At 45.1% G+C, this 25210-nt stretch overlaps 1 protein-coding gene across 1 annotated transcript in view; it reads left to right on the forward strand.

Annotated features, from left to right (window-relative positions):
- Positions 1-971: 971 nt before the first annotated feature.
- Positions 972-25210, forward strand: part of LOC147433698 (synaptotagmin-5-like) — a 60234-nt gene continuing 35995 nt past the window's right edge. Inside the window, exon 1 of the mRNA XM_086490331.1 lies at positions 972-1321. Within this exon, the coding sequence (XP_086346457.1) occupies positions 1109-1321 (213 nt within the window). The 5' untranslated portion in view covers positions 972-1108. The remainder of the gene's footprint in view (positions 1322-25210) is intronic.

Raw genomic sequence — 25210 nt, forward strand, 5'->3', positions numbered from 1 at the left:
TCAAGTATTAGATCCTAATTTAGAACCTCATCGTTTCACTTCCCTTGTACATACTTTTCATAAATAAACAGTAGTCTCATCATTATGCTATTACAATGGACAAATCCAACAATCATCTCTCACATCAGACTTATTCGAACCAACCAAGATGCGCAACAAATAGAACCTCATTAACAAATTCAATGACAAGTGAAGACGATTAGCCTATCAACAACCAATCAAAAACCTTCCATAGCCTCCACAGACACTTTTCAACAGTGCCCGAGGACGGGCACTAAAATCGGAAGGGGGGAATGTTAACTTAATCAACATCACTTTAACAGAAGCTGCTAAAGATCGAAAATGTACGGATGCACATCGAAGATGAATACAAAGAAACAGTGAAGATTGGAGTTACACATTTTTCACGTTTTTTTAAAATGGTCACGTATTACAAATTCTCGATTTATTTCAAACCATAGTAATATTAATGTGTTACGGGCTCAATGGGAGTTCCAAGATGTAAAGAACAGGTCAGCAGTGTGCCTAGGTAGCAGATTTAGTAAGTGGTGGAGCCTTAAAGGCCTTGGACGCCCGGAGATTACATATTCTAGGTATATAATGCAGCGTGTAAAAAAAATTAGGGTTCTCAAGCTCATTTGTTGAGAGCACTCTTTGGTGAGATCTTTTGAGGTGTGTGGCATCCACTTCAACAAAATGAACAACACGCATGATTAGCTCATTGAACTACCATAATGCCCGTCTTAGTTTGAATTTGTGGAGGTGACATGCCGTTGTTTTTTTTGCCGTCGAGATTTCCACGTTTGTCGTTAACCTTATGACGGGGTCTTCATTCAAGACCTCGTGCCATTTAATCACAAGGGTTGCCGGGTATGTGTCATTATTATTTGTGATGTGATGAGATAAAGTCGCACGAAATTTTGAGCACCGTGACAACTATCTCTTCGGTTGACTTAAAATGGCCCGAGACTATCCGCGTCATGTAGTCCTGAGGAATCAGGATCCAGGGGGGCCGTGAGAGAGAGAGAGAGAGAGAGAGAGAGAGGGGGGGAGGCAGGGAGGAGGCGGGGAGCGAGAGCGAGTGAGAGAGAGAGAGAGAGAGAGAGATATGGCGGAGATGCTGTATTGGATGAGGCGGCCTCTTTGGCAGGCGGCCTTCATTGTGTTGGGCCTCCTGATGTGGTCATTCTACTTGGCCTTCTCTTGGATTTTGGCCCTCCCTCCTCTCGCTCAAGCTCTCCTTGGTGCGGCTCTTGGCTTCACTTCCATGGCGTCATACTCCAATATTCAGACACAGCGGTCGCAATTCCGGAGGCGTACCGTATGTGCTCTCCCCCATTTTCACTGTTGCACATGCATTTTTGAGAGAGAGAGAGAGAGAGAGAGAGAGAGAGAGAGAGTCATTTTCCTGTATTGTGGCCAACCGTTAATGACCCTGGGAGGAGCTCATTTGAACACCTGTTAGACGAGTCGGCCATCTGTTTTCACAAATTTCAGACTTTTGTGTTTTTGCATTGCACGAAGACTTAATCTTGAGCTATTTTCTGAAAGCCCTGGAATTTTTGATGACTGGCTTACACTTATCTGTTTCACCTTTGGAGTTTTAAGGAATGTGGAGAAGACCTTGGGGTTGTCTTTAGCAGACATCTTTTGGCTTTCATATTTTGCATGTTGGTGATGAGAGAGCATGTTTTGCAAAGTGGTAACCTTAATGTCATCTAAACCTAATTTTTGTTCGAGCTGAGTCCAGCTGAAAACCAAGAAATGTCCTGCGTGTGAACCATCGGCAATTCCTCCCCAACCCCAACCTGCCAGTGCAGTTCACTGTTGCCATGTGTGCCGTGTACAATTCTTATCAGCGTGCCACCTTTTTAAGACGTTGAGAGTGACTTATTTTTGTGACAAATGGAGCTTGTGAGTGGAAAATGTGGAAATCTTCTATGTACACATGAATTTATGCATATTGCAAATGTGACACTTACAAGCACCTCATAAGAAGTGTAGTACTATGCTTGAGTTGTCCCTTGCAGTTTGGGTTTTATGATGGTGGTCCAACTACTCGTTTTTGAACCTCAGACCTGACAAGGCCATCACAGGCTAGAATGTGAACCCAGCCTCCTCTTTGTACTGTCTCCTTTCATACCAAGTTGTGGTTGTGATTTTTTTCAAAAAAGGCAGAGAAGTGGAGGGCGACAACTCGGCAAAATTTGCCAGGTTTGGCTCCTTGCTGATGGCACCGAGACAATGTGTGAGAGTGGGAGGGAAAAGGGTCTTTTTATAGGGGTAAGTCACTACGAGCTCAGGTGATCATCTCCCATCCAGTAAATGAAGTTCTATCTAGTAAGTGCAATGTGCACACATAGGGTTTCTGGCATTGTTCTTGGCGTATCTCACAAATTGGTGGTGCATTTGAGCTTAGACTTGAACCGAAACGTTCCCCTAGACCTGATCTACACGTCCGTCTTGCCAGATTGCCACTAAAGTGTAATAAAATCTGCTAAAATGTGTGTTCAAACCATTTATGCAAGAGTGTTCTAAAATTGAAAACTTAATCCAATGAGCTTTTTGGGCATCCAGGTTTTGCGACCGATGCTAAATCCCCTAGGCTCTAAGACATTGCTCACCACATTGCCGGTGCTAAATCCCCTGGGCTCTAAGACCTGTTGTGTACACGATTGGCTCTAGGATTAAATGTAGCATGTCTATGTGGGACACAGAGCCATGTGCACATGACATCTCACTTGCTAAGGTGAGGTACAGGGGCCGGTCTGCATGGCCTCCTTGTTGTATGAGGCTAGCAAATCTGAATAGTTGATGAAAAATTCCTTGTCCACCCAAGCAGCATCCTGTGGTCCTTGGATCCTTGAACATCAAGAAGTATTTTGCTTGCTTCTTCGTACCGTGCTCAAATTGATGCAAGAGAATTTGTTCGGGCTCCATAACTTCAGCTTCTTCAACTATCTCTGGTTGCTCCTCGTTGGAAATGCTCCAAGGAGGTTCACCCTAAACAATAGAAGCCAAGAGACATGAAAAGCATTATGAATTGTCCACGGAGATGGAAAACATAATGGCATAGACACACGAGTTGCCTTCTTGATGATCAAAACTAGATTATATGTATAAAAAGAGAGTTTATGACATTTCTTACCGAATTGCTCGAGACATTTTGCTTCATTATCCTCAAATACGCCCAATTACCCTCTTTGAAAGAGACATCTTGACGATGCTTGTTAGCATGCCTAGAGTATGACTTTTAAGCCTTGCTAAGCTGAAGCTTAACACTCTCAAGGACCTGTTGATAGGTTTGACTAACGAGATTAGCATCAGGCAATTTTGATATCGACTTAGTCAAGAGAGATTGAAAAGCTGCCTCGAAGGGGGTACGACCAATTGCACTAGAGTATGCATCATTCTAAACAACCTAGACTAATGGCAAATATTGTTTCCACTTAAGATTGTTGAAAATGAGCATAAGCTTTAGAATATCGCATGTCAATTGATTGTAAATTTGAGTTTTTGTCAAATTATAGATGAAATACCGATGAGAAGTTTAACTATGTGCTAAATTTTTTGAAAGTGTATGCGTAAAAGTGATGTGAACTAAGTATCGCGATCAAGCACTATCGACTTGGGTAGATCATATAGCAAATACAAATGCTTTATGAACAACTGTGCAACATCTCGTGCAATCACATATTAGCCTTGCAAGGGATCAATATGAAAACTATACTTAAGCGATCGACTATTGTCAAAGAGTGCGTGTTCTGCGGAGAAGAAGGTGGTAAATTATAATTTATTTACAAAATCCATAGTATGTCCTTAAAACGACCCCTTAGGGATAAACAAAAGCATAAGCAGACCTTGTTGCTTACCATGTGGGACTTTAACATTTTGACATACAATACATTTCATCACATATCTATATACATCCTTACGCATCTTTTGCCAATAAAAGAATTGTTCAATCTTTTACAATGTGGCATTTATACCCGTTTGACTACCTGTTAATGCATCACGTGCATCATGCAGAATTTGTGCTATGTGAGAAGGTAAGACACGTAATCAGTTTCTAAAAAAAAAGTCAACCGTTCCGAAGAAAATAATTTCACAAACCTTGTGTATGTAGTGCTTGTAATCAATGCTTTTCAAATTTCGAACTAATATAGTTATTTTTAAGATATCAAAACCAACACTTTGTGAAGCTCTAGAAGGACGTGCGAGAGTAGTAAGGCTACCAAGTAACTCACTGTAGTACCTACATCCGCAATATTTGTAATTATGGAGAAGTTTTCATCGGTTTGCATCCACAAGCATCAAAAGCATTCAATATCAAAAGTATAGAAAGCATCCACAGGAAGAAGTTTGGCAAATGCGGTTCACCTTTAACAGGGGGGGATGCCACATGTAAGGTGCCGTGGAAGAGAGTGTTGAACTTTGCTCAAGATGAGTGCTCCGAACTGTGCTCAAGGTTCCTTTTACTTACGGAAGGGAGAGCCTTCCGTGCCTTTAATGAGAGAGTGCAAGTGATCACAAACAAAGTGGATAAACACTGTGAATGAAGGTGCTGAGACTGAGAGATAAACTATACAAGTTGTCAAACCCTCCTCCGAAGGCCCTTCTCTTGATGGCGAGAGAAGTCTATGATATTGATTGCACAATCTGGTACAAGATGCTGATGCAAACTCATGAAGCTATGATGCAAAATGCGGGGACGACTGTGACGATGACGACTGCGGAATTTGCTGTCTGCTGCGGGTATGCTGCTAATAAAACGCTGAATTTGCTGTCTTAAAAACGCTGGATCTGCTGCCCTTTTAATTGCTGGTTTGCTGCTGTTTTGTTGCTGAAGGAAACGCTGCTTTGGAAGGCTGAAAACGCTGATCTGCAAGGGCTGTAAACGCTGATATGTAGGGGCTAAAAACGCTGTTCTGCAGGGGCTGTAATCGCTGATGCTTAGTGTTGAAAACGCCAGGCCATCAAAGCTGAAAACGCGAGGGTATAGGGAGTCCTTGCTTGAGAGAGAGAGGGAGACGCCTGCTGCGATTCGATTGCCTGTGCACTTTCCTGCTCTTCTGCGAGATAAGCCTAGCGCTAGGTTTGCTTATATATTACCTTAGCAAAATTGCCGTACCCAGTTCCCAACAAAAGTCACTTAAAAATAATAAGTGAAAAATGTCAAAAATAGGGAAAATAGGTCTTATGCTCTGGAAAATGCTCCTGATGGATTTTGATGGTAATGCTGATGATCATGCTGTGTGCAACCAGAGGATATGCATCTACTCTAAGTTCCTGGGCATGCACGGTCTGCGAACACTCACAAAAGTGCCTGAACACTTCCTAAGCTAGACTGACTGGACTGATTGAACCCTTGTCATGAAGTAGCTTGTACACGTATACATAGGGTTAGATCTGTCACGTGACATCCCCTCCTTTTCAAAGTGAGGTACTGGTACCGAGCTGCATGGCTTCCTTGTAGTCTGCCAACAACTCTGGTAAACTTTGAAAAACTCTTCATCTACCCACACGGCTCCGTGGGTTCCGCGATCTTTGAACTTCAAAAAGTATTGTCTCATTTGCTTCTTCGAACCATGTCGAAACCGATGCAACAACACTTGCTCCGGCTCCATGTCTTCAGCTTCATCGATGATCTCCGGTTCTTATTCTTCCGAAATGTCCTTTGAAGATGTTCACTGAAACACTTTCAACCAAGAAACATGGAAAATGTTGTGCATTGACCATGAGTTAGGCAATTGTAATTTCATTGAAACCTTATTTATCTTCTTAATGACAGGAAATGGACCATACATTCGAAAAGACAACTTTGGACACTTCTTTCCCACTTGCTTAAGACGTTGCTTCATGATTCTTAAATACACGATCGAAACATCCCGAGGATGCTTATTAGCCTGTCGTGAATAAGATTCATGAGCCTTGCTTAGCCGAAGCTTCACACTCTCAGAAATCTAATCCAATGATTGACTTTCAGCATTGGCATCAAACATTTGACTGACCAAGCGAGTCAAAAGTGACTGGAACGGACGGCCAAAAGCTGCCTCATACGGAGTTCGACCAATGGCATAGGAAAAAGAGTCATTCAAAATAGTCTGAACCAATGGGAGATAGAGCTCCCAATGAGACTGCTGATCATGCTCATATGACTTCGAAACATAAAAAGCCAACTGATTGTAAACCTCTGTCTGACCATCTAACTGTGGATGAAAAGCCGATGAAAAATTCAACTTAGTGCCAAAATTTTCAAAGAGTGCGCGCCAAAAATTGGACGTGAACTTAACATCCTTATCTGAAACAATCGATTTTGGCAAATCACAGAGGGATTACCAATGCTTTATGAACAACCGTACCTCATCTTGTGCAGCGACTGTGGCCTTACAAGGAATCAACATGCAAAACTTGCTGAAACGATCCACAATTGTCAAACATTGAGTGTTCCTTGAATGCAAACCATGTGGAAGGTTAGTCCCAAAATCCATGGAAATATCTTGAAAAGGCACACCAGGAATAGGCAGCGGAAGCAAGAGGCCGTGCTGCTTACCTCGAGGAGCTTTTACCTTTTGACATATAGTGCACTGTGTGACATAACGAAACACATCTTTTCGCATTTTAGGCCAGTAAAAGAATCTTTCTATTTTTTCCAAAGTGGTGTTCTTTCCTTGTCCCCACTCGTGAGAGAATCATGTGCATCATGCAATATGGTCGGCTTGAGAGAGGGCAACACACAAATACAACAAACCATCACGAATGAGATAGTTGCTTGGCCCTTGGGAAGCAAGAGCCTGCAACCACTGCTTACCAAACTCGGAATCCGCATACTGGTTCTTCATGCTGTCGAAAGACACCCCTTGTATAGAAACTGTGGATCTTGACTCGAGCCAAAATCTGTCCTTTGCAACTCAACGCATCTGCAACAGGGTTAGCTTTTCCAGGCACATAATCAATCAAACCTCCAAATTGCTCAAAAAATTGTGACCACCGTGCTTGGCGATCACTCCAATGTGCACTAGGCATAGACTGGAGCCACTTGAGGGCTTGGTGATCTGTGCGAACTGTAAACTCTCTACCATAAAGAAAATGCTTTCAATGCTTAAGAGAGTGAACGGCAGACAAAAGTTCTTTATCATAAACTGAATAGTTCTTTTTTGCACTATTGATGTAAGGTGCAGCGGAATGAATGTTGTATTTTCTCAAGATTTGTAATCTATATTTGCTCAAGGTTCCTTTTAGTTCTTAGGGAAGGAGAGAGCGTTCCGTCTTTATGGAGAGTGCTATGATTACGAACAAAGTGAGTGGATATTGTGCGTGCAAGTGAATGAGACTGAGAGAAGGAGAGAGAAGAGATACGACACCCGAGAGGTTGAAAAACCCTCCTCCGAAGGCCCCACTCTCGTCGGCGAGAGTGGTCTACTTTTTGATTGCACGAAGTGGTACAATGCGTATGCAATGGACTGATGCAACTTGGACTATGCCGACGACGACTTGGTGGCTGAAATCTGAGATCTTCTAATCGTTGAATTTCGGGACTGTTTCGGTGGCTGAAAATGATTGTTTTGGCTGCGTTTTCTTGGGCTAAAGATGGGGGAACTTCTGCAACCAATCTGGGATGTATCTGCTACCTTGCTAAAGGTTGAAACCTACGTTTTTGACTGTTGAATTGCTGATCCAAAAACGTTGAGATGGCTGATGTTTGCTTGCGTTTTTGGTTGAAATCGCTTCTGCTCTGCTGAGGTTGAAAAACGCTAGCATCTGGTCTTCTGGCGATGGGGAAAACTGCAATGGCTATGGCTGTCGATGATGTTGTCGATCATGCAAGACGGGGAAAAACGCCAGGAAGGGGAGATTGGCCTAGCGCTAGAAAACGCTAGGGGTGCTGAGGGGGGGTACTACTGAGAAGTTGCTTGTTGAGCGCGAAGCTTCTGCTGCCTCTTCTGCCAGAAAGTGCTTACTTGGGTTTGCTTATATATTAACTTAGCAAAATTGCCCTACCTACTTTTGTTGGAAAGTCACTTAAAAATAATAAGTGAAAATACCAAAAATAGGGAAAATAGGCTAAATGCACTGGAAAATTCCCCTGACTCAATCTGATGGATTCTGAAGGGAATACTGATGAACATGCTGTGTGCAATCGGAGGATATGCATCTACACTAAGTGTCTGGGCATGCACGGTCTACGAATAGACTCACAAAAGTGCCCGATCACTTCTAATCTAGACTTGACTGGATTGACTGAACCCTGCTGTGGTGTAGCTTGTCCACGGACAAATAGGGTTGGATGTGTCACGTGACATCCCCTCCTTTTCAAAGTGAGGTACTGGTACCGAACTGTATGGCATTGATGGAGATCGCCAACAGCATCCGGAATTCTGGAAGGGACTCTTCGCTGGCCCACTCTGATGTGTGGGTCGTGCGATACTTGAACTTCATAAAGGTCTGCAACGCTTGCTTCTTTGGGCCGTGCCGAAAGCGACACAAAGTCTTCTGTGGATCCTTCGATGCTTCAACTTCGTATAGAGTCGTGCTTCTTTCATCTTCAAGAATCTCCATGGCTGAAAATTCCTGAAACCATTTCCAACACAAAACCATGAACATACTCATTCCATGTAAAGTGAAGGAAAAAAATCTTGTCTTCTCTAAAGATTGTGTATGCAATGTAGATGAACATAGAGACGGAGTGACAACCCGTTCATCAAACACATGCAAACAATGAGATCGAATCTTTTCTGTTTGATCGAAATCAATCAACTGTGGCAAATCACAATGGAAATGCCCATGCTTGGTGCTCATACTATCATGTGCTCGTTCGGGAACTGTGTCATGCCAAGGAAGAGACATGGAATGTAACTTCCTTGCATACAAACTTTTCAGCTTTTCACGAAAAATCCACATATATTCGTGCTCATCCATGAGAGAAACGTGTTCAACGTACAAGATGTGATGCCTATGAAAAGGGATCACATAACGATGTTGACTAAAATACAGGAAATCTTCATGAATGAAACACTCGAACAATGCGTGCGTATCAATCATGCGAACACATAATACTTCGTGTGAGGGTTCTGTGGACCAAGGCTCGAGAGCTAAGATCGGTTCTTCTTGAATGATCGATTCATCCTGTGGGGGTTCTTTGGACCTCGACTCGAAAGCCAAGATCGGTTCTTCGTGATTGATCGAATCTACAACGAGGTTAGCTTCGCTAGAAAAAGCATCCACTAACACATCATCCTTGTGAACAATCACAAGGAACAATCACATCATCTTCATGCAAATCATCATGCTTGTGAGAAATCACATCTTGATCATGCAAATCATCATGTTTGTCTTTATCATCCAAATCATCATGCAAATCATTATGCTTCAAGTCATCATGCTTCTCATAATCATGCAAGTTTTGTGTGTCATGCTGTGGAGAAAAAGAGACTGAGAGAGTCTTCTCCTCCTGAATCCTTTCAATCTTGTCTTGCAGATTAGCAATGAGAGATGGAGAACGAGCAATGTCTTCTCCATGAAAGACAATAGGAGAATCACTGTCGGCATTGAGAGTTATAGTGTTAATCGCAAATTTCATGAGAGTGTCATTATCATGAAACCATCGAATGCCCAAAATCATATCACATCCTGAGAGAGGAGAAACAACAAATCTTCTAGTGAAGGCAGTCTGTTGAATTGCAAACAACACATCAAGGCCTTCCTCTGTGATGAGAGCGTCCATACCGGGACGAAAGCCAGAGACCTCGATAGGAGATCTCTGACTAACTTCGAGATGGGCTCTCTCAACAAGAGAGGAACTGATCACATCATGTATACTACCTGGGTCAAACAATATGACAAAATGGTGCCCCGACGTACGACCATAACATTTAATGAGAGAATCATCAATGGGAGGGTCCTGAGAAACTGTGGGCACAATCGTGTTATCATTCATTGTATTGACAGATGTAGTGATTCATTCGATTTAAGCTTAGGACATGTTCGTTTTATGTGACCCTTAATGCGACAATGAAAACAACGACCTTCCTTAGAATAAGTGCTTTGTTCTTCCGACGTGATGTATCCTCCTACAATTCCTTGTGCTACCTTTTCATCTGGAGTAAGCTTAGGTTTAGCAATTGTGTTAGCCTTACCCTTAGATTCATTGGAAGAATTCTTTGATGAGAGACTGTTGGAAGATTGGTTAAAGAGTTATCATTCTTACCATTCTTACCGTTCTTACCGTTCTGAGGGTTCTGAGAAGTCTGTGAGGTACTTGTGGAAGTCTTGTTCTCCTTACGCTTTCCCTTGTTGTGCTTCATCTCTTGGGCGAGAGCAATCGCTACCGCCTTGTTGAGATCGATTGGATCGAGTACCTCCACATCGTACTTGATATACTCGTCCACTCCAAAGAGAAAAGCCTCTTTGCGTTGATCATCCGATTTTTGTAATTGAGTGCCTAGCTGCCAAACACGATTAGAAAAAGACATAATCGGCATACCATTTTACTTGAGAGAGCGCCAATCGTCCTTCAATCGTGCGAGGTACTGAGGTGGCATAAACCGCGCCTTGAGCTTGTCTTGGAAATCAGCCCAACTAAAAGAGAGGCGTGAAATTGTCGGCTGCCTCTAGGTGCGCGGCTAGTTGTGCCTCTTGCTATGCGTGGTACCGATTAATGGCATCACTGGCAAGGTACATAGCTGCCGTCAAAACTTTGCTATTTCCTGTTTTCTTAGTTGTCGCAAAATAAGCATTAAATTGATGCAACCAAGAATGAATAACCGTATCCATCTTATCGTCATACTTACTGAAAGTCAACTTTTCTGTGACTGGATGGTTGGAATCCGCATCGTGGCTTGCGCCACTTGACGAACTTCCACGATGTTTGGGTGGTTCGGTCTTTGAGGCTAGTGCTTGTCAAAGCAATTCTTGAGTGCGTAGCTCTCGTTGAGCTTCACGCTCGGTCTCCATGTCACAAAACGGGAGCGTATACGAGCACTTAGAAATCTGAAAAATAAAATACTTTGCAAAAGGGAGAGAAGGGAGAAGATCGACACAGTATTGGGGACCAGAAGATGGGCTGGTCCCCCCCTCGTTAAGAGTATTCTTTATTCAGGGAGAATTCTTATACAAGCACGAGAACCCGAGAAAACCCCTCCGTTCTGTAATCTTAGACCCGAAGGTCGTGCTTTTCCGTAAAGGGCTTGGGCACAAGGCCGTTCCTTCCCGTAAGGGACTTAGGCGCGAAGCCGTACTTTCCCGTAAGGGACTTAGGCGTAAAGCCGTACTTCCCGTGAAGGGCTTTCCCGTAAGACGGGAGGTTCCTGCAAAACAAACCACACAAAGCAATAATGCTCAATGCGTATCAACACCTTATACTTGTCGCTCCTTGCTCGGAAAAGCGGCCTCCGTACTCGGTCGTCACACGAACACTTGCCGTTTCCGTCGTCAGCCTCTACTCCAGAATCCCAGCGCTAGCACTTTTTGCTGCTTCCGGCATGTCAAAACTGGAACGCTGGCTACCCTTTTATAGGCCCTTGCACCCGGCGGGAATAGGGGCCGAAAAGGCAGAACCTGGCGCTCCTAGAGAGAGGAGAGAGAAGAATCGTTGATTCTGGCGCTTTCTAGAGAGAGGAGAGAGAGATCGCTGATTTTCAGCCTGCGTAGCCTATTAGCGCTGGCTTTTTAGAAGGACTTGCTTTATTCTATTAATAAAGGGTTGGTCACTTAAAAGTGACTGGCCACTTTATAAAATAAAGTGTGAACCTGTTCAAACTTTAAAAACTCACTCAGTTAGTAAAAACAATGCTACACGAACACATTCCAGGCGTCCCTGGGTGCAGGACACGACAGATGCAATGCAGACACAGACTCCTCGCGGGAAAACATATGCCCTCCCGCGACTGTTCCTGCTTTTCATAAAAAGCTTCATTGAACCCATCTTTATTCTTGTGCTTGCGTTCTTACGCGTATTTTTCTTACTCAGTTCGGATTTCCTCCTTAGCCTACGGGATGTCCCCTTACTGATGCACCCGTCACCCGTCATGTGACGCATCAGGGGCACTCGTAACCCGGCCCTTTCCACCGAACTTACGGAAACTCCTTCGCGATGTTTACCATCACCCATCAAATGACACATCGGAGTTGTCCGTTCTTGATGGTAGTTCCTGTAGCTACAATCTTTTAACAGTTCTTAGTGCACACAATAAAATATCCTAAAAAAGAGATTAATCATTAAAAAATAGTCCAATTAGCAACATCCCTCTGGCTTCTAAACTGTTGACCTCAACTGTAGTGCTTGGACATATACCTCCAGTATCTCGGGATAAGCTGCTAATTCCTCCGGTGTCATCCACTGAGCATCTAGATTCGAATAGTTCTTAAACTTAACCAAATACTTCCGTGTTATCTTTCCGGATTGGAGAGGCCGCTCCTGATGACTTACTATGTGCTCCGGTTGGAGTATTTCTTCTGGTTCCTCAACCTCAAGAGGTTCCTTAGCACTAGGCTGGCTCGGAGGCGGTCCCACATACGGCCGGAGTAAACTGACATGGAAAGCATTATGGATCTTCCAATTAGGCGGTAGCTCTAATCGGAAAGTGACATCATTCACTCGCTCAGTGATCTTAAACGGCCCATAATAACGGGTAGAAAGTTTTACCACTTTCCCCTTATGAGACGCTTGTTTTTTAAGTCTTGCCTTCTCAAACTTGAGTAAGACTAACTGTCCGACTGTTAAGTCTAGATTCCTTCCGTGCTTGTCTGCAGCTTTCTTATGCTTTTCCTGAGAGCGTAGAATAGCTCTCCTAACTTGCCCGTAGGCTGTGTCCAAATCCCAGACAAATTCATCTGCTGCAAAGATCTTATCCTTATTTAAAAGGATCGGTGGAAGCAAAGGCTTACCATAGAGAATGTCAAAAGGTGCTTTCCCCATCGATGAGTGTATGGTATTGTTATACGCATATTCGACAAGAGGCAAATATTTCTCCCAGTCAGATTGCCGGTTTGACACATAAGCTTTTAAAATATCCAATACTGTGGAATTGGCTATCTCACTTTGCCCGTCCGTTTGAGGATGGTAGGCAGATGAGAAATTTAGCTTCGTACCAAGATTATCCATCAAGGCACGCCAAAAATTTCCTTTCATGCGAGGATCTCGATCACTCACAATAGACTTAGGCATTCCATGATGCTTAAAGATCTGTGCCAGAAAGACCCTAGCCATATGATCTGCTTTGATCGTTTTCTTGACTGGTATAAAGTGTGCTTGCTTGCTAAACCTGTCCACAATGGTCCAGATCGCGTCATTTCTAGTCTGAGTTCTAGGAAGGTCCATGATAAAGTCCATGGCAATACTTTCCCAAGGTTCATTAGGCACAGGCAATGGTTGTAGCAACCCAGGCGTCTTATGCTGATCATACTTCACTTTTTGGCAAACCAAGCATTCCCTGACATACTTATCAATGTCTGCTTTAAGGCTAGGCCAAAAGAAATATCTTTCCATTGCTAAGGTCGTAGGGAGAATACCCCGATGACCCGCGTAAGGTGAAGCGTGTGCTTCATCCATGATCTTCTTTCTTAATGGTTCCGCCACACATATGGCCTGATGGTGGTAGAGATAACCGTCCCGGATGGAATAGGGAAACTCATTCTCTCCACAATGTAGCTTTCCCCAAATGGTGGAGAAGTCTGGGTCATTCGGATACAAATCCGGTAGTGCTTCTAATTCTTGGTGATACACCGAAGTGATAGCGTTCACCCTTGGCCGTCTAGACAATGCGTCTGCGACCACATTCTTACTCCCAGCCGTATAAAGGATCTGAAAGTGAAACATAGACAAAAAGTTGGCCCATCTCATCTGCTTCTCAGATAGTTTCCTTTGCGTAAGAAAATACCGCAAACTCTGGTGATCAGTCTTGATCACAAAATCCACTCCTAGAAGATAGTGCTTCCAGTTGGATAAGGCGTGAATCACAGCCGTGAGTTCCTTTTCGTAGATTGATGCATGCAACTCTGCATCCTTAAGCCGTCTGCTTTGGTAGGCCACTGCATGGCCTTCTTGGTTTAACACTGCTCCGATGCAATCGCCTGAAGCATCGCAGTGAACCTCAAATGGTTTCCTTAAGTCAGGCACTATCAAAATAGGTCCATGGCTTAGCAAGTACTTGAGCCGATCAAAAGCTCCTTGTTGTCTCGATCCCCATTTGAAAGGTATCTTCTTCTTTGTCAAATCATGAAGGGGTCCTGCTACATGAGCAAATCCTCGGACAAACCTTCAATAATACGAACATAATCCCAAGAAGCTACGTACATCATGTACCGTAGTGGGAATAGGCCAGTCTTCTAACACTCGGATCTTGGCAGGATCCATACTCACTTGATTGTGAGAGACTATATGGCCGAGATAGTGTATCTTTGAGAGAAAGAACTCGCTCTTCTTTGCATTCACATGCAACTCATGCTTTCGCAATTCTTGAAACACTAAGTCCAAGTGCTTCCGATGTTCCTCTTCTGACTTAGAGAAGATGAGTATGTCGTCAAAGAACACTCCCGTAAAAGCTCGATACGGGCTGAAAATGCGGTCCATCATGCGATTGAACGTCGCAGGAGCATTGGTCAAGCCGAAAGGCATTACCAAGAATTCATATAGTCCAAAAGTTGTGCGGAAAGCAGTCTTATGGACATCCTCAGGGGCGATCCGGATCTGATGATACCCACTCTTTAAGTCTATGTGACTAAAGACACTTGCACCCTGCAACTTATCAAGTATATCATCAATCCGAGGGATCGGAAAGCGATTCTTGATTGTGATCTTGTTTAAAGACCTATAGTCTATGCACATTCGAAACGTGCCATCTTTCTTCTGCACCAGTAGAACTGGAGAGCAGTAGGGTGAAGCACTTGGCCGTACTAACCCTTTCTCTAGAAGCTCGTTGACTTGCTTCAAAATTTTCTCTTGGTGAGCAAGACTTACCCGATAAGGGGGTTGATTGGGAGGCGAGCTACCCGGTATGAGATCTATGCGGTGATCTTCCGGGCGTACCGGAGGGAGTTCATCAGAAAGTGTTCCCGTGAAACAATCTTTGTACTTTTCAATAAATTGAAGACGCTTAATTTCCAGACTAGAGAGAGAGTCCCTACTAGTTTTATCCTTCTCACGTGCAAAAATCAAGTAAGCAGAAACACACTTCTTCATTTCTTTCTTAATGGAGATATGGCTTACAATTGGGAACTGCCAATCTCCTGCATCATCATGAATCTTTATTTTCTTACCCCCATGATCAAAAGTGAGGGTCTTTTCCACATAATCGGGAATAGGTGTCATGTGGAAGTGCCATGGCATACCCAAGATGATATCACATCCCTCGATGGGTGCCATCAAAAATGATTCGCGGTCCTTGTACTCGCCAATCCGAAGATTGAGCTGTCCTTGCACGGGAGTTGCATTGGTTGTCAACCCCTCGAATGCCGATCCGGATGTAACCGGTGTGCCAAGCTGAGCCGGCGTGAGGCACAAACGTTCCGCAGTATCCAGGGAGATGAAGTTATCCGTGGATCCTGGATCATAAAGAATCAGTAAAGGCTGGTTGTTCAAAGACCCCCAGCCCTTCAGAAGTTGACGCTTCCCTTTCTTCAGTTTTGTGTTTCCTTGAACATTTGGAATTGAGTTCGAGCTTGGCGGTGCGGGTTCCTTCCTTGCTTTCTCTTGCCTCGTAGAGGCTTGTTCTTGACGTTGCTGCTTTAGCGGGCAATCCGGTTTCATATGTCCTTTCTCGCCACAGTAGAAGCATCTTCCTTCCTCTCTGAAAGTTTGAAGTTGAGTAGGAGAAAGATACTTAGTTCGCTTGCCATTGCCCTTTGGCTTCTTAGAGTGGTCATCGTCCCTAGATGGAGGACGTTTTCTTCCTTGGCTCCCTTGGTCATCGTAGACCTCCTCTTTGTCTTGCACGGTAAGTGCTATGCTCCATTTTTCTGGGCGTCCCAGTTGAGTGCAAATCCTCAGCAATGGTTGCTGACTCCATCATCCTCTGAAGAGTATCATGCGGATATACCTTCATACTCTTTCGAAGCTGCGGTTGGAGACCCGCTTCGAATTTTCGTTTCTTTTCCTTGTCGGCAATCTTCATGAAGGGAGTGACCTTCAGAAGAACCGACCAATACTTGTCCACATAAGTCGTTACTCTTTTATGTTCCTTCTGGGCAAGCCAGTCCCATTCCTTTCGTATGTCCTGCTCGAAGTCAGGTGGAAGAAATTGTTCATAAAATTCAGATTTGAAGCTCTCCCAAGTTTTGGCCTGAGAACCTTCCAGAATCTTGGCTAACCACCAATTACTTGCCGTTTCCTTGAGGTGCATCCCCACATGGCGTAATTTGGATCTTTCTGTGAAGTGCCCATTGGTAAAGGCGACTTCAAACTGTCTGATGAAGGACAGTGCTTTGGAGATGTCTCTCCGTCCGTTGTAGGTTTCGAACTTGATGTCCTTGTCGCCCGATTTGAAGACTCTCATGCGATGTTGAGACTTGCGACCATGCTTCTTGAATCGAGGCTTATCTTTAGGTTGATGTAGGGTAGTAGCAGTAGCGGCTTCCTTCTTCTGACGAGATGATCGAGAAGTAGAAGTATAATCAAGAGAGTAGGATGGAGATGAGATAGAGATGTCCTTGCTCTCGTCTAGCAAAGAGAGCGCTTTTTCCTGGCCTTTCCTTGGAGTAGGCCGTTCATTTCGATCCGAAGATCCTTTGTGCACCTCGGCACGTTCTTCTTCTCTTTCCTCCTGTGGTCTCACGCCAACAGTGTTGTCTGGATGCTTGGCTGCATCAGTTCCATTCGTTTTCTTCATTCCGCCCAAGAGCTTTTGGACGTTTGGCAACAGTAAGATTTGTTGCAAATCCGCAAGCTGAGCTTGCACTTGTTGAAGCTCCTCTTCAACGCTTCTCCCTTGGCCCGACATGGTTCTTCCCGTTCTTCCCGGAATCGTCCTTCTTTGCAGAGAAAGAGAGGAGTCCTAGCTCTGATACCACTGTCACAAAACGGGAGCGTATACGAGCACTTAGAAATCTGAAAAATAAAATACTTTGCAAAAGGGAGAGAAGGGAGAAGATCGACACAGTATTGGGGACCAGAAGATGGGCTGGTCCCCCCCTCGTTAAGAGTATTCTTTATTCAGGGAGAATTCTTATACAAGCACGAGAACCCGAGAAAACCCCTCCGTTCTGTAATCTTAGACCCGAAGGTCGTGCTTTTCCGTAAAGGGCTTGGGCACAAGGCCGTTCCTTCCCGTAAGGGACTTAGGCGCGAAGCCGTACTTTCCCGTAAGGGACTTAGGCGTAAAGCCGTACTTCCCGTGAAGGGCTTTCCCGTAAGACGGGAGGTTCCTGCAAAACAAACCACACAAAGCAATAATGCTCAATGCGTATCAACACCTTATACCTGTCGCTCCTTGCTCGGAAAAGCGGCCTCCGTACTCGGTCGTCACACGAACACTTGCCGTTTCCGTCGTCAGCCTCTACTCCAGAATCCCAGCGCTAGCACTTTTTGCTGCTTCCGGCATGTCAAAACTGGAACGCTGGCTACCCTTTTATAGGCCCTTGCACCCAGCGGGAATAGGGGCCGAAAAGGCAGAACCTGGCGCTCCTAGAGAGAGGAGAGAGAAGAATCGCTGATTCTGGCGCTTTCTAGAGAGAGGAGAGAGAGATCGCTGATTTTCAGCCTGCGTAGCCTATTAGCGCTGGCTTTTTAGAAGGACTTGCTTTATTCTATTAATAAAGGGCTGGTCACTTAAAAGTGACTGGCCACTTTATAAAATAAAGTGTGAACCTGTTCAAACTTTAAAAACTCACTTAGTTAGTAAAAACAATGCTACACGAACACATTCCAGGCGTCCCTGGGTGCAGGACACGACACAGATGCAATGCAGACACAGACTCCTCGCAGGAAAACATCTGCCCTCCCGCGACTGTTCCTGCTTTTCATAAAAAGCTTCATTGAACCCATCTTTATTCTTGTGCTTGCGTTCTTACGCGTATTTTTCTTACTCAGTTCGGATTTCCTCCTTAGCCTACGGGATGCCCCCTTACTGATGCACCCGTCACCCGTCATGTGACGCATCAGGGGCACTCGTAACCCGGCCCTTTCCACCGAACTTACGGAAACTCCTTCGCGATGTTTACCGTCACCCATCAAATGACACATCGGAGTTGTCCGTTCTTGATGGTAGTTCCTGTAGCTACAATCTTTTAACAGTTCTTAGTGCACACAATAAAATATCCTAAAAAAGAGATTAATCATTAAAAATAAGAAAATAGTCCAATTAGCAACACTCCAAAGCCAATCTAAGAGCGGTACGCTAGGCCTCCAAGGCCGTGTTTCTTGCCGCCTCTTCCGCCTTTCTTAGTTGTTTCCGTTCTTTTTGTTCATTGCGCTCGCGTTCTAAAGCAAGTCGATTGTCTTCTTGTTTTGCGGCATGTTTTGCGTTTTTTTCGTCGCGCTCGCGGTTCTTAGCAAGGCGATTTGCTTCTTGTCTATACATCATGGCCATCATCTGCTTGACCATTGCCTCCATAGGGTTTGGTGCACTTGGTGGCGTAGATGGCGAAGGGGGAGGGTTGAAGAAATCATCTCCGGGTGGGGAAGAGTCTTCGTCGTCTCTCTCATGCTCATCACCTGTATGCGAAGTATCCATTCCGCTTTGGGTGACGACCATCTTGGGTTCTTAAGTTCGCGAGGAACTTGGGTTCTTGAGGGTCTTGAGGTTCTTGATTCGTGAGGGTCTTGGGTTCTTGAGGTTCTTGAGTCTTTGAGGGTCTTGGGTTCTTGAGGTTTTCTTTCGCTTGCAAATCACATTGGAGAAGGATCTTCTCTTCACCCGAGTTCTTCTCCTTTCTGCGGGTGCACCCCTTGGCGGCCTTGCGCTCACACCAAGGTTGCTTTTTCCCACCTCACGTTGAGTGGCCGGCCGCTAAGTGCACGGTCCGCTCTCAATGAGTGAAAAGAGACACAAGGGGAGGCTGGACAAGCCCTTCTTTCTTGGGATTCCTGTCACTCTTCAACAAAACACGATTAGGAATGGACACGCCCAAGCGAACTTGGGTTCATGCGATCGCAACAAGCAAAAAAAATTCTTGTCGTTCTTGTGGTTCTTCCCTTGAGTAGTACAAAACACTTCCAAAGCTCTGATACCAATGTAAGGTGGAGCGGAATGAATGTTGTATTTTCTCAAGATTAGTGATCCATATTTGCTCAAGGTTCCTTTTAGTTCTTAGGGAAGGAGAGAGCTGTCCGTCTTTATGGAGAGTGCTGTGATCACGAACAAAGTGAGTGGATATTGTGCATGCAAGTGAATGAGACTGAGAGAAGGAGAGAGAAGAGATATGACACCCGAGAGGTTGAAAAACCCTCCTCCGAAGGCCCCACTCTCGTCGGCGAGAGTGGTCTACTTTTTGATTGCACGAAGTGGTACAATGCGTATGCAATGGACTGATGACGACGACGACTTGGTGGTTGAAATCTGAGATCTTCTAATCGCTGAATTTCGGGACTGTTTCGGTGGCTGAAAATGACTGTTTTGGCTGCGTTTTCTTGGGCTAAAGATGGGGGAACTTCTGCAATCAATCTGGGATGTATCTGCTACCTTGCTAAAGGCTGAAACCTGCGGTTTTGACTGCTGAATTGCTGATACAAAAACGCTGAGATGGCTGATCCAAAAAACGCTGAGATGGCTGATGTTTGCTGGCGTTTTTGGCTGAAATCGCTTCTGCTCTGCTGAGGTTGAAAAACGCTAGCATTTGGTCTTCTGGCGATGGGGAAAACTGCAATGGCTATGGCTGTCGATGATGTTGTCGATCATGCAAGACGGGGAAAAAACGCCAGGAAGGGGAGGTTGTCCTAGTGCTAGAAAACGCTAGGGGTGCTGAGGGAGGGTACTGCTGAGAAGTTGCCTGTTGAGCGGGAAGCTCCTGTTGCCTCTTCTGCCAGAAAGTGCTAACTTGGGTTTGCTTATATATTAACTTAGCAAAATTGCCCTACCTACTTTTGTTAGAAAGTCACTTAAAAATAATAAGTAAAAATACCAAAAATAGGGAAAATAGGCTAAATGCATTGGAAAATTCCCTTGACTGAATTTGATGGATTCTGAAGGGAATACTGATGATCATGTTGTGTGAAACCAGAGGATATGCATCTACACTAAGTGTCTGGGCATGCACGGTCTACGAATAGACTCACAAAAGTGCCAGATCACTTCTAATCTAGACTTGGCTGGACTGACTGAACCCTGCTGTGGTGTAGCTTGTCCACGGACACATAGGGTTGGATGTGTCACGTGACAATTGAGCTGCCGACTAAGGAAAGCTATTGGACGACCATGCTGCTGAAGCACAGCGCCTATGGCGACATTGCTCCCATCCGTCCATACCTCAAAGGGGTATCCACGGCACCTGTCAATCCAAAAGGCATAACAACATACTCCCATTGCCCTCGCTGTGTGCGAAAAGCGGTCTTGAAGATGTCGCCTTTGAATACCCGTACTTGATGGTATCTACTCTTGAGATCGACCTTACTGAAAACCTTTGCCCGATTGAGCCTATCAAGGATATACTCAATGCGCGGCATCAGAAATTTGTTCTTGACGGTCATCTTGTTCAAAGCCCTGTAATCAACACACAAACAAGACGAACCATCCTTCTTGCGGACAAACAAAATAGGAGCAGCAAAAGGACTTACACTAGGAGGTATGAATCCTCTAGCCACCAACTCCGTGAGTCGTTGCTCTAACTCTTCCTCCTGTGTCTTGTTTAAACGGTAGGGAGCCTTACTGACAGGCTGTGCCCTCTCCATAAGCTCGATATGATGGTCCTCCGGCTGCTCGGGTGGGAGACAGGGTGGAAGATCATGCTGCAAAAAGAGATGCTTAAACTTGGTAAACAAGTCTGAATACTTGTCTGGAGCCTGAATGCTCTGGGAAACTGGAGCAGCATAGATGAATGCCGCTTGTGCTCCTCGTCGTAATTCCCGCTTTACTTGCACATGAGAATGAGAGGCAAAGAATGCAGACCCTCCTCATCACGAATGATGATGGGGGAGTCAGTCTTGGCATTTAATGTGAGAGTGTTGCCCTCCCAATCAATGAGAGGGTTATGCTCACGAAACCATCTAATGCCCAAAAGCATATCACATCCTGAAAGAGGAGACACGAGAAATTTCCTACGGAAAGTAGCTTGTTGAACTGTAAACAACACATCAAAGCACTCTTTCGTGATGAGAGAGTCCATACTGGGAGCGAAGCCAGAGACCTCGAGAGGAGATTTCTGACTAACCTCTAGGCGGGCTCTCTCAACAAGAGAGACACTAATCACATCATGCATATTGCCTGGATCAAACAATATGATAAAACACTGACCCTTTATATGACCATAACACTTCATGAGAGACTCATCAATGTGTGTTTCATAGACACGAGAAGATTCAGCTTGGTTCATTAAAGTGCTTGTGGTTGCTGTGGGTGCCTTTCCTTCTTTAGGTGGGGCTATCTTAGGACAAGCCTTCTTAATGTGACCCTTGACGTGGCATTGATAACATCTACCTTCCTTAGCATAAATCACTTGTTCTTCAGCCGTGATGTATCCTTCTATAATTCCTTGTGCAGCTTTCTCATCCGGGGTGAGCTTAGGTTTTGCAAGTGCTTTAGCTTTACCCTTAGATTCATTTTGAGAGTTCTTTTCTGAAGAATTAGAGGAAGAAGAGTTACCATTCTTATCATTCTTACCGTTCTTACCATTTTGCGGGTTCTGAGAAGTCTGAGAGGTTCCTTGAGAAATCTTCTTCTCCTTAGGCTTTCCCTTATTGTGCTTCATCTCCTGTGCGAGAGCAATGGCTACCGCCTTGTTGAGATTGATTGGATCAAGTACCTCCACATCAAATTTGATATACTCGTCCAATCCATAAAGGACTGCGTCTTTGTGCTCCGCATCCGATTTGCGTAATTGCGTGCCGAGCTGCAAGACACATTAGAGAAAGACATAACTGACATACCATTTGCTCGATAGCACGCCAATCGTCCTTCAATCGTGTGAGGTATCGGGGTGGCAGAAACCGCGCGGTGAGCTTGTCTTGGAAGTCGGCCCAATTGAAGGAAAGGGGCGCGTCTTCGTCGGCTTCCTCTAGGTGCGCGGCCAACTGTGCCTCTTGCCATGTGTGGTACCAATTAATGGCATCACCGGCAACGTACATGGCTGCCGTCAAAACCTTGCTATTGCGTGTCTTCTTAGTTGTCGCAAAATAAGCATTAAATTGATGCAACCAAGAATGAATAACAGTAGCATCCATCTAACCATCATACTTACTCAAAGTCAACTTGTTTGTGACTGGGTTGTTGGAGTCCGAATCTCGGCTTGCGCCACTCGATGAACTACCAGCATCTTTGGTTGGCTCGAACTTCGAGGCGAGAACCCGTCGACCCAATTCTTGCATGCGTAAATCTCCTCGTGCCTCACAATCTTTCTTCGGCCGCCAAGCGTGCATCATCGCGTTCATGCTCCAAAGCTGCCTTTCTTTCTTTTCGTTCCTTGTGTCACCAGGAGCTGTATTTTTCCTGTTGCCTTTCGTAAATAAGTACTAGATATTTTTATTTATTTTATTTTTACTTGTTTTCCCCGGAACCCTTGAAAGGGTGCAAGTGGACATTGCATGGCCAGTGTGAAATGGCTGCAGCCAAATGGGTTTCTCACATCGGGGATCTAGGTCGGTCAGACAGGGACTGCCGGGCCAGTTAGCACTGAATTCTGATGAGTATGGAAGCTCGTGTGCGCCAAACTGGAATTTGGGCCACTCGTCAAGTCACTCCAACTTTATAAGTTGAAAGGGGCCAGTAAATTAACCCACATTGTAGATGTTGGTCAAATGGTAGTCTTCAATGATGGTCAGGAGACCGATAGGGACGCCATGGAAGCATCTCCTAAAATTTAGGGAACTGCTATTTTTGACCGGAAAATGTGTTCGCGTCATTAGCTCTGGAATGACAAGGGGAACATTCTATTGCTCTGTTGCCAAGTCAACTGACGCACCAGTTGAGATATTTTTAGTAGGGAAAGCCCAAACTCGGAAACTGGGCGACGTGTCAGCCTGTGAGCGATTCTGCCACTCTGGGAGGCAAAAACGAGCTGCATATCAACAAAGGGGGCGCCATTTTCAGCCTCAGGTGGATTGTAGCAGGTATAGAAGCTATGGAATGCTTACCTTGCCCTCTATGCACAGTATGGTGACGGGAGTGATGCCCCGCACGCTACATATTGCTCTCTTTCTCCCCTACGTACAGTATGTTATGCCCCACTAGTGGGCTTCTCATTTGACCTATGTACAGTTCTGGGGGTTTATGTGCGTTTGCCAAGGCAAGAGCCTTCTGAACAGGAACCGGATTAGCTAATTGCTAATCCCCCACAGGTACGCACAGTTCCATCACGAAAGATTGCGAGTTTGGAGAGTTTTCTCGCGTGAAAACTCGTCCAATTCACAGGGGAACTGTCCCATTGCGTGCGGGAGCCCTTGGGACACGCGTAGGCGTGTTCACTCCGCTAAAAACGATCCGAAACAGGGAATTACAGCCTGCTGTGTTTTTCTGCAGGTTTAGGGTTTCGCACCTAAACTGCAAGGGAACATCGGGGGAGCCTCGTGAGAGCCTTGGGATGCGTGTACAGGCTTTTGGGCTCCCGGCAGTGAAAAACAGAGAATTACAGCCTGCTGAATTTCTGTGACAGCTCACCAGAAAGCTTCCAAATATCGAGGGAATCCGTCCTAGACAGGTGTTTTTGACCTACAGGGGTTTTTGCATCGTTATGTTGTCGAAATCCGGTCGAAAACCTGCGTTTTCAGCCCTCGCCAGGTTTGGACAGCTTTGTGAAAGCTTGTGCTAAGTGGTCGGATCGTCTACCTTAATTTGAATAAAGAAATACGGAAAGGGGCGCCAGTCTTTGGGGCCTACAGGGTGTCGGTCTTGTGTGCGCAATGACATTCTAGTCGCTGGACGCAACTGTGTTCTCTTCCCTTCTTAGTGCTCTGTGTAAAGTTAACAGGTAATTGAAATAGTACCGCCCTCTACGTTGTACGGGCCGGTTATATGGTTCCATCGACGGGATAGTCACTTTTTCTTCAAAAAGTGCAGCGTGGATTGTTGTGGGTGAAAGCAACACAGAGCTTGTCGATATGGCAGAGAAGAGAGACCAAGTACCTGAAGAGGGATCTTCCTCACATGGCACAGAGAAAATTCCTTCAACTCTTCAAGAAGAGGGGACAGGTTGTTTAGAACTGAACTGCGTTGTTGCACGGACATGTTTCAGCAGTTGGCTAACAACCCAAGGATGCAGGAATTCTTACAGGCTCCGACACAGGGTTTTCAGCCTCCTACACAGGGCATGACTGAGCGCTCCGTTGCAGGAAAAGGAGATTTCCAATGCGCAGAGGACTCATGATGCTCGAGGGAAAGCCCATGTGGTTGAGCAACTAGCGGTGTCCAATGATCCAAAGCAACTTGCTTTAGCTGGACAGGAACCATTTGTGAATGGTCAAGGGAGCAATGAACAGGCTATGCGTCAGACCCTTCCATTACCTAATACTTATCCTGGTTATTTTGGAGGTGGTTCAGTGTTTCAAGCTATGGCTGGACCTTCCACAGGTTATATGCCAGGGAATGTGTTCGGGACAATGCAAACAGGCATGGGTAACCCTATGTACGTGAACATGGGTGTCCAACCAGGTTTTCAGGGTGCCTATGGCCAGTTTCGAGTGCCTGGAACACAATTTGGTATGGCTGGTTTTTCGCAGCCATACGTACAAAATGCAGATATGACAAGGAAAACAGTTGATGCGAGTGCTGGAATGAACACTCATGGAGCACCACTGCTACAGGCACCTGTTTATGATAATGTGGCTCCTTTGAGTCAGCCTAAGGATTACAAGGAAGGTGGGCAGGGAGTGAAGTTTGAAACTTTCAGAGGAACTGAGGACCAATTAAAGGCTTTGACCTTTATATAGCAGTTCGATGCAGCTTATGCTGGAGGCAACTTCACGGAATCTTCAAAGATACGCAAGGCTGCCACTTTCTTGAAAGGGAATGCGCTTCAATGGTGGACCGCATTGTTGAACCAAGGTCAAGCCCCAACAACATGGGTCCAATTCAAACAACTTGTTGCGCCTGCATGGTTGACAAACACTTTTGAAGTGGATGTAATGACGGAA

Source organism: Adiantum capillus-veneris, chromosome 19 (genome assembly GCF_014529385.1).
Source record: "Adiantum capillus-veneris isolate H3 chromosome 19, ASM1452938v2, whole genome shotgun sequence".
NCBI lineage: Eukaryota > Viridiplantae > Streptophyta > Polypodiopsida > Polypodiales > Pteridaceae > Adiantum > Adiantum capillus-veneris.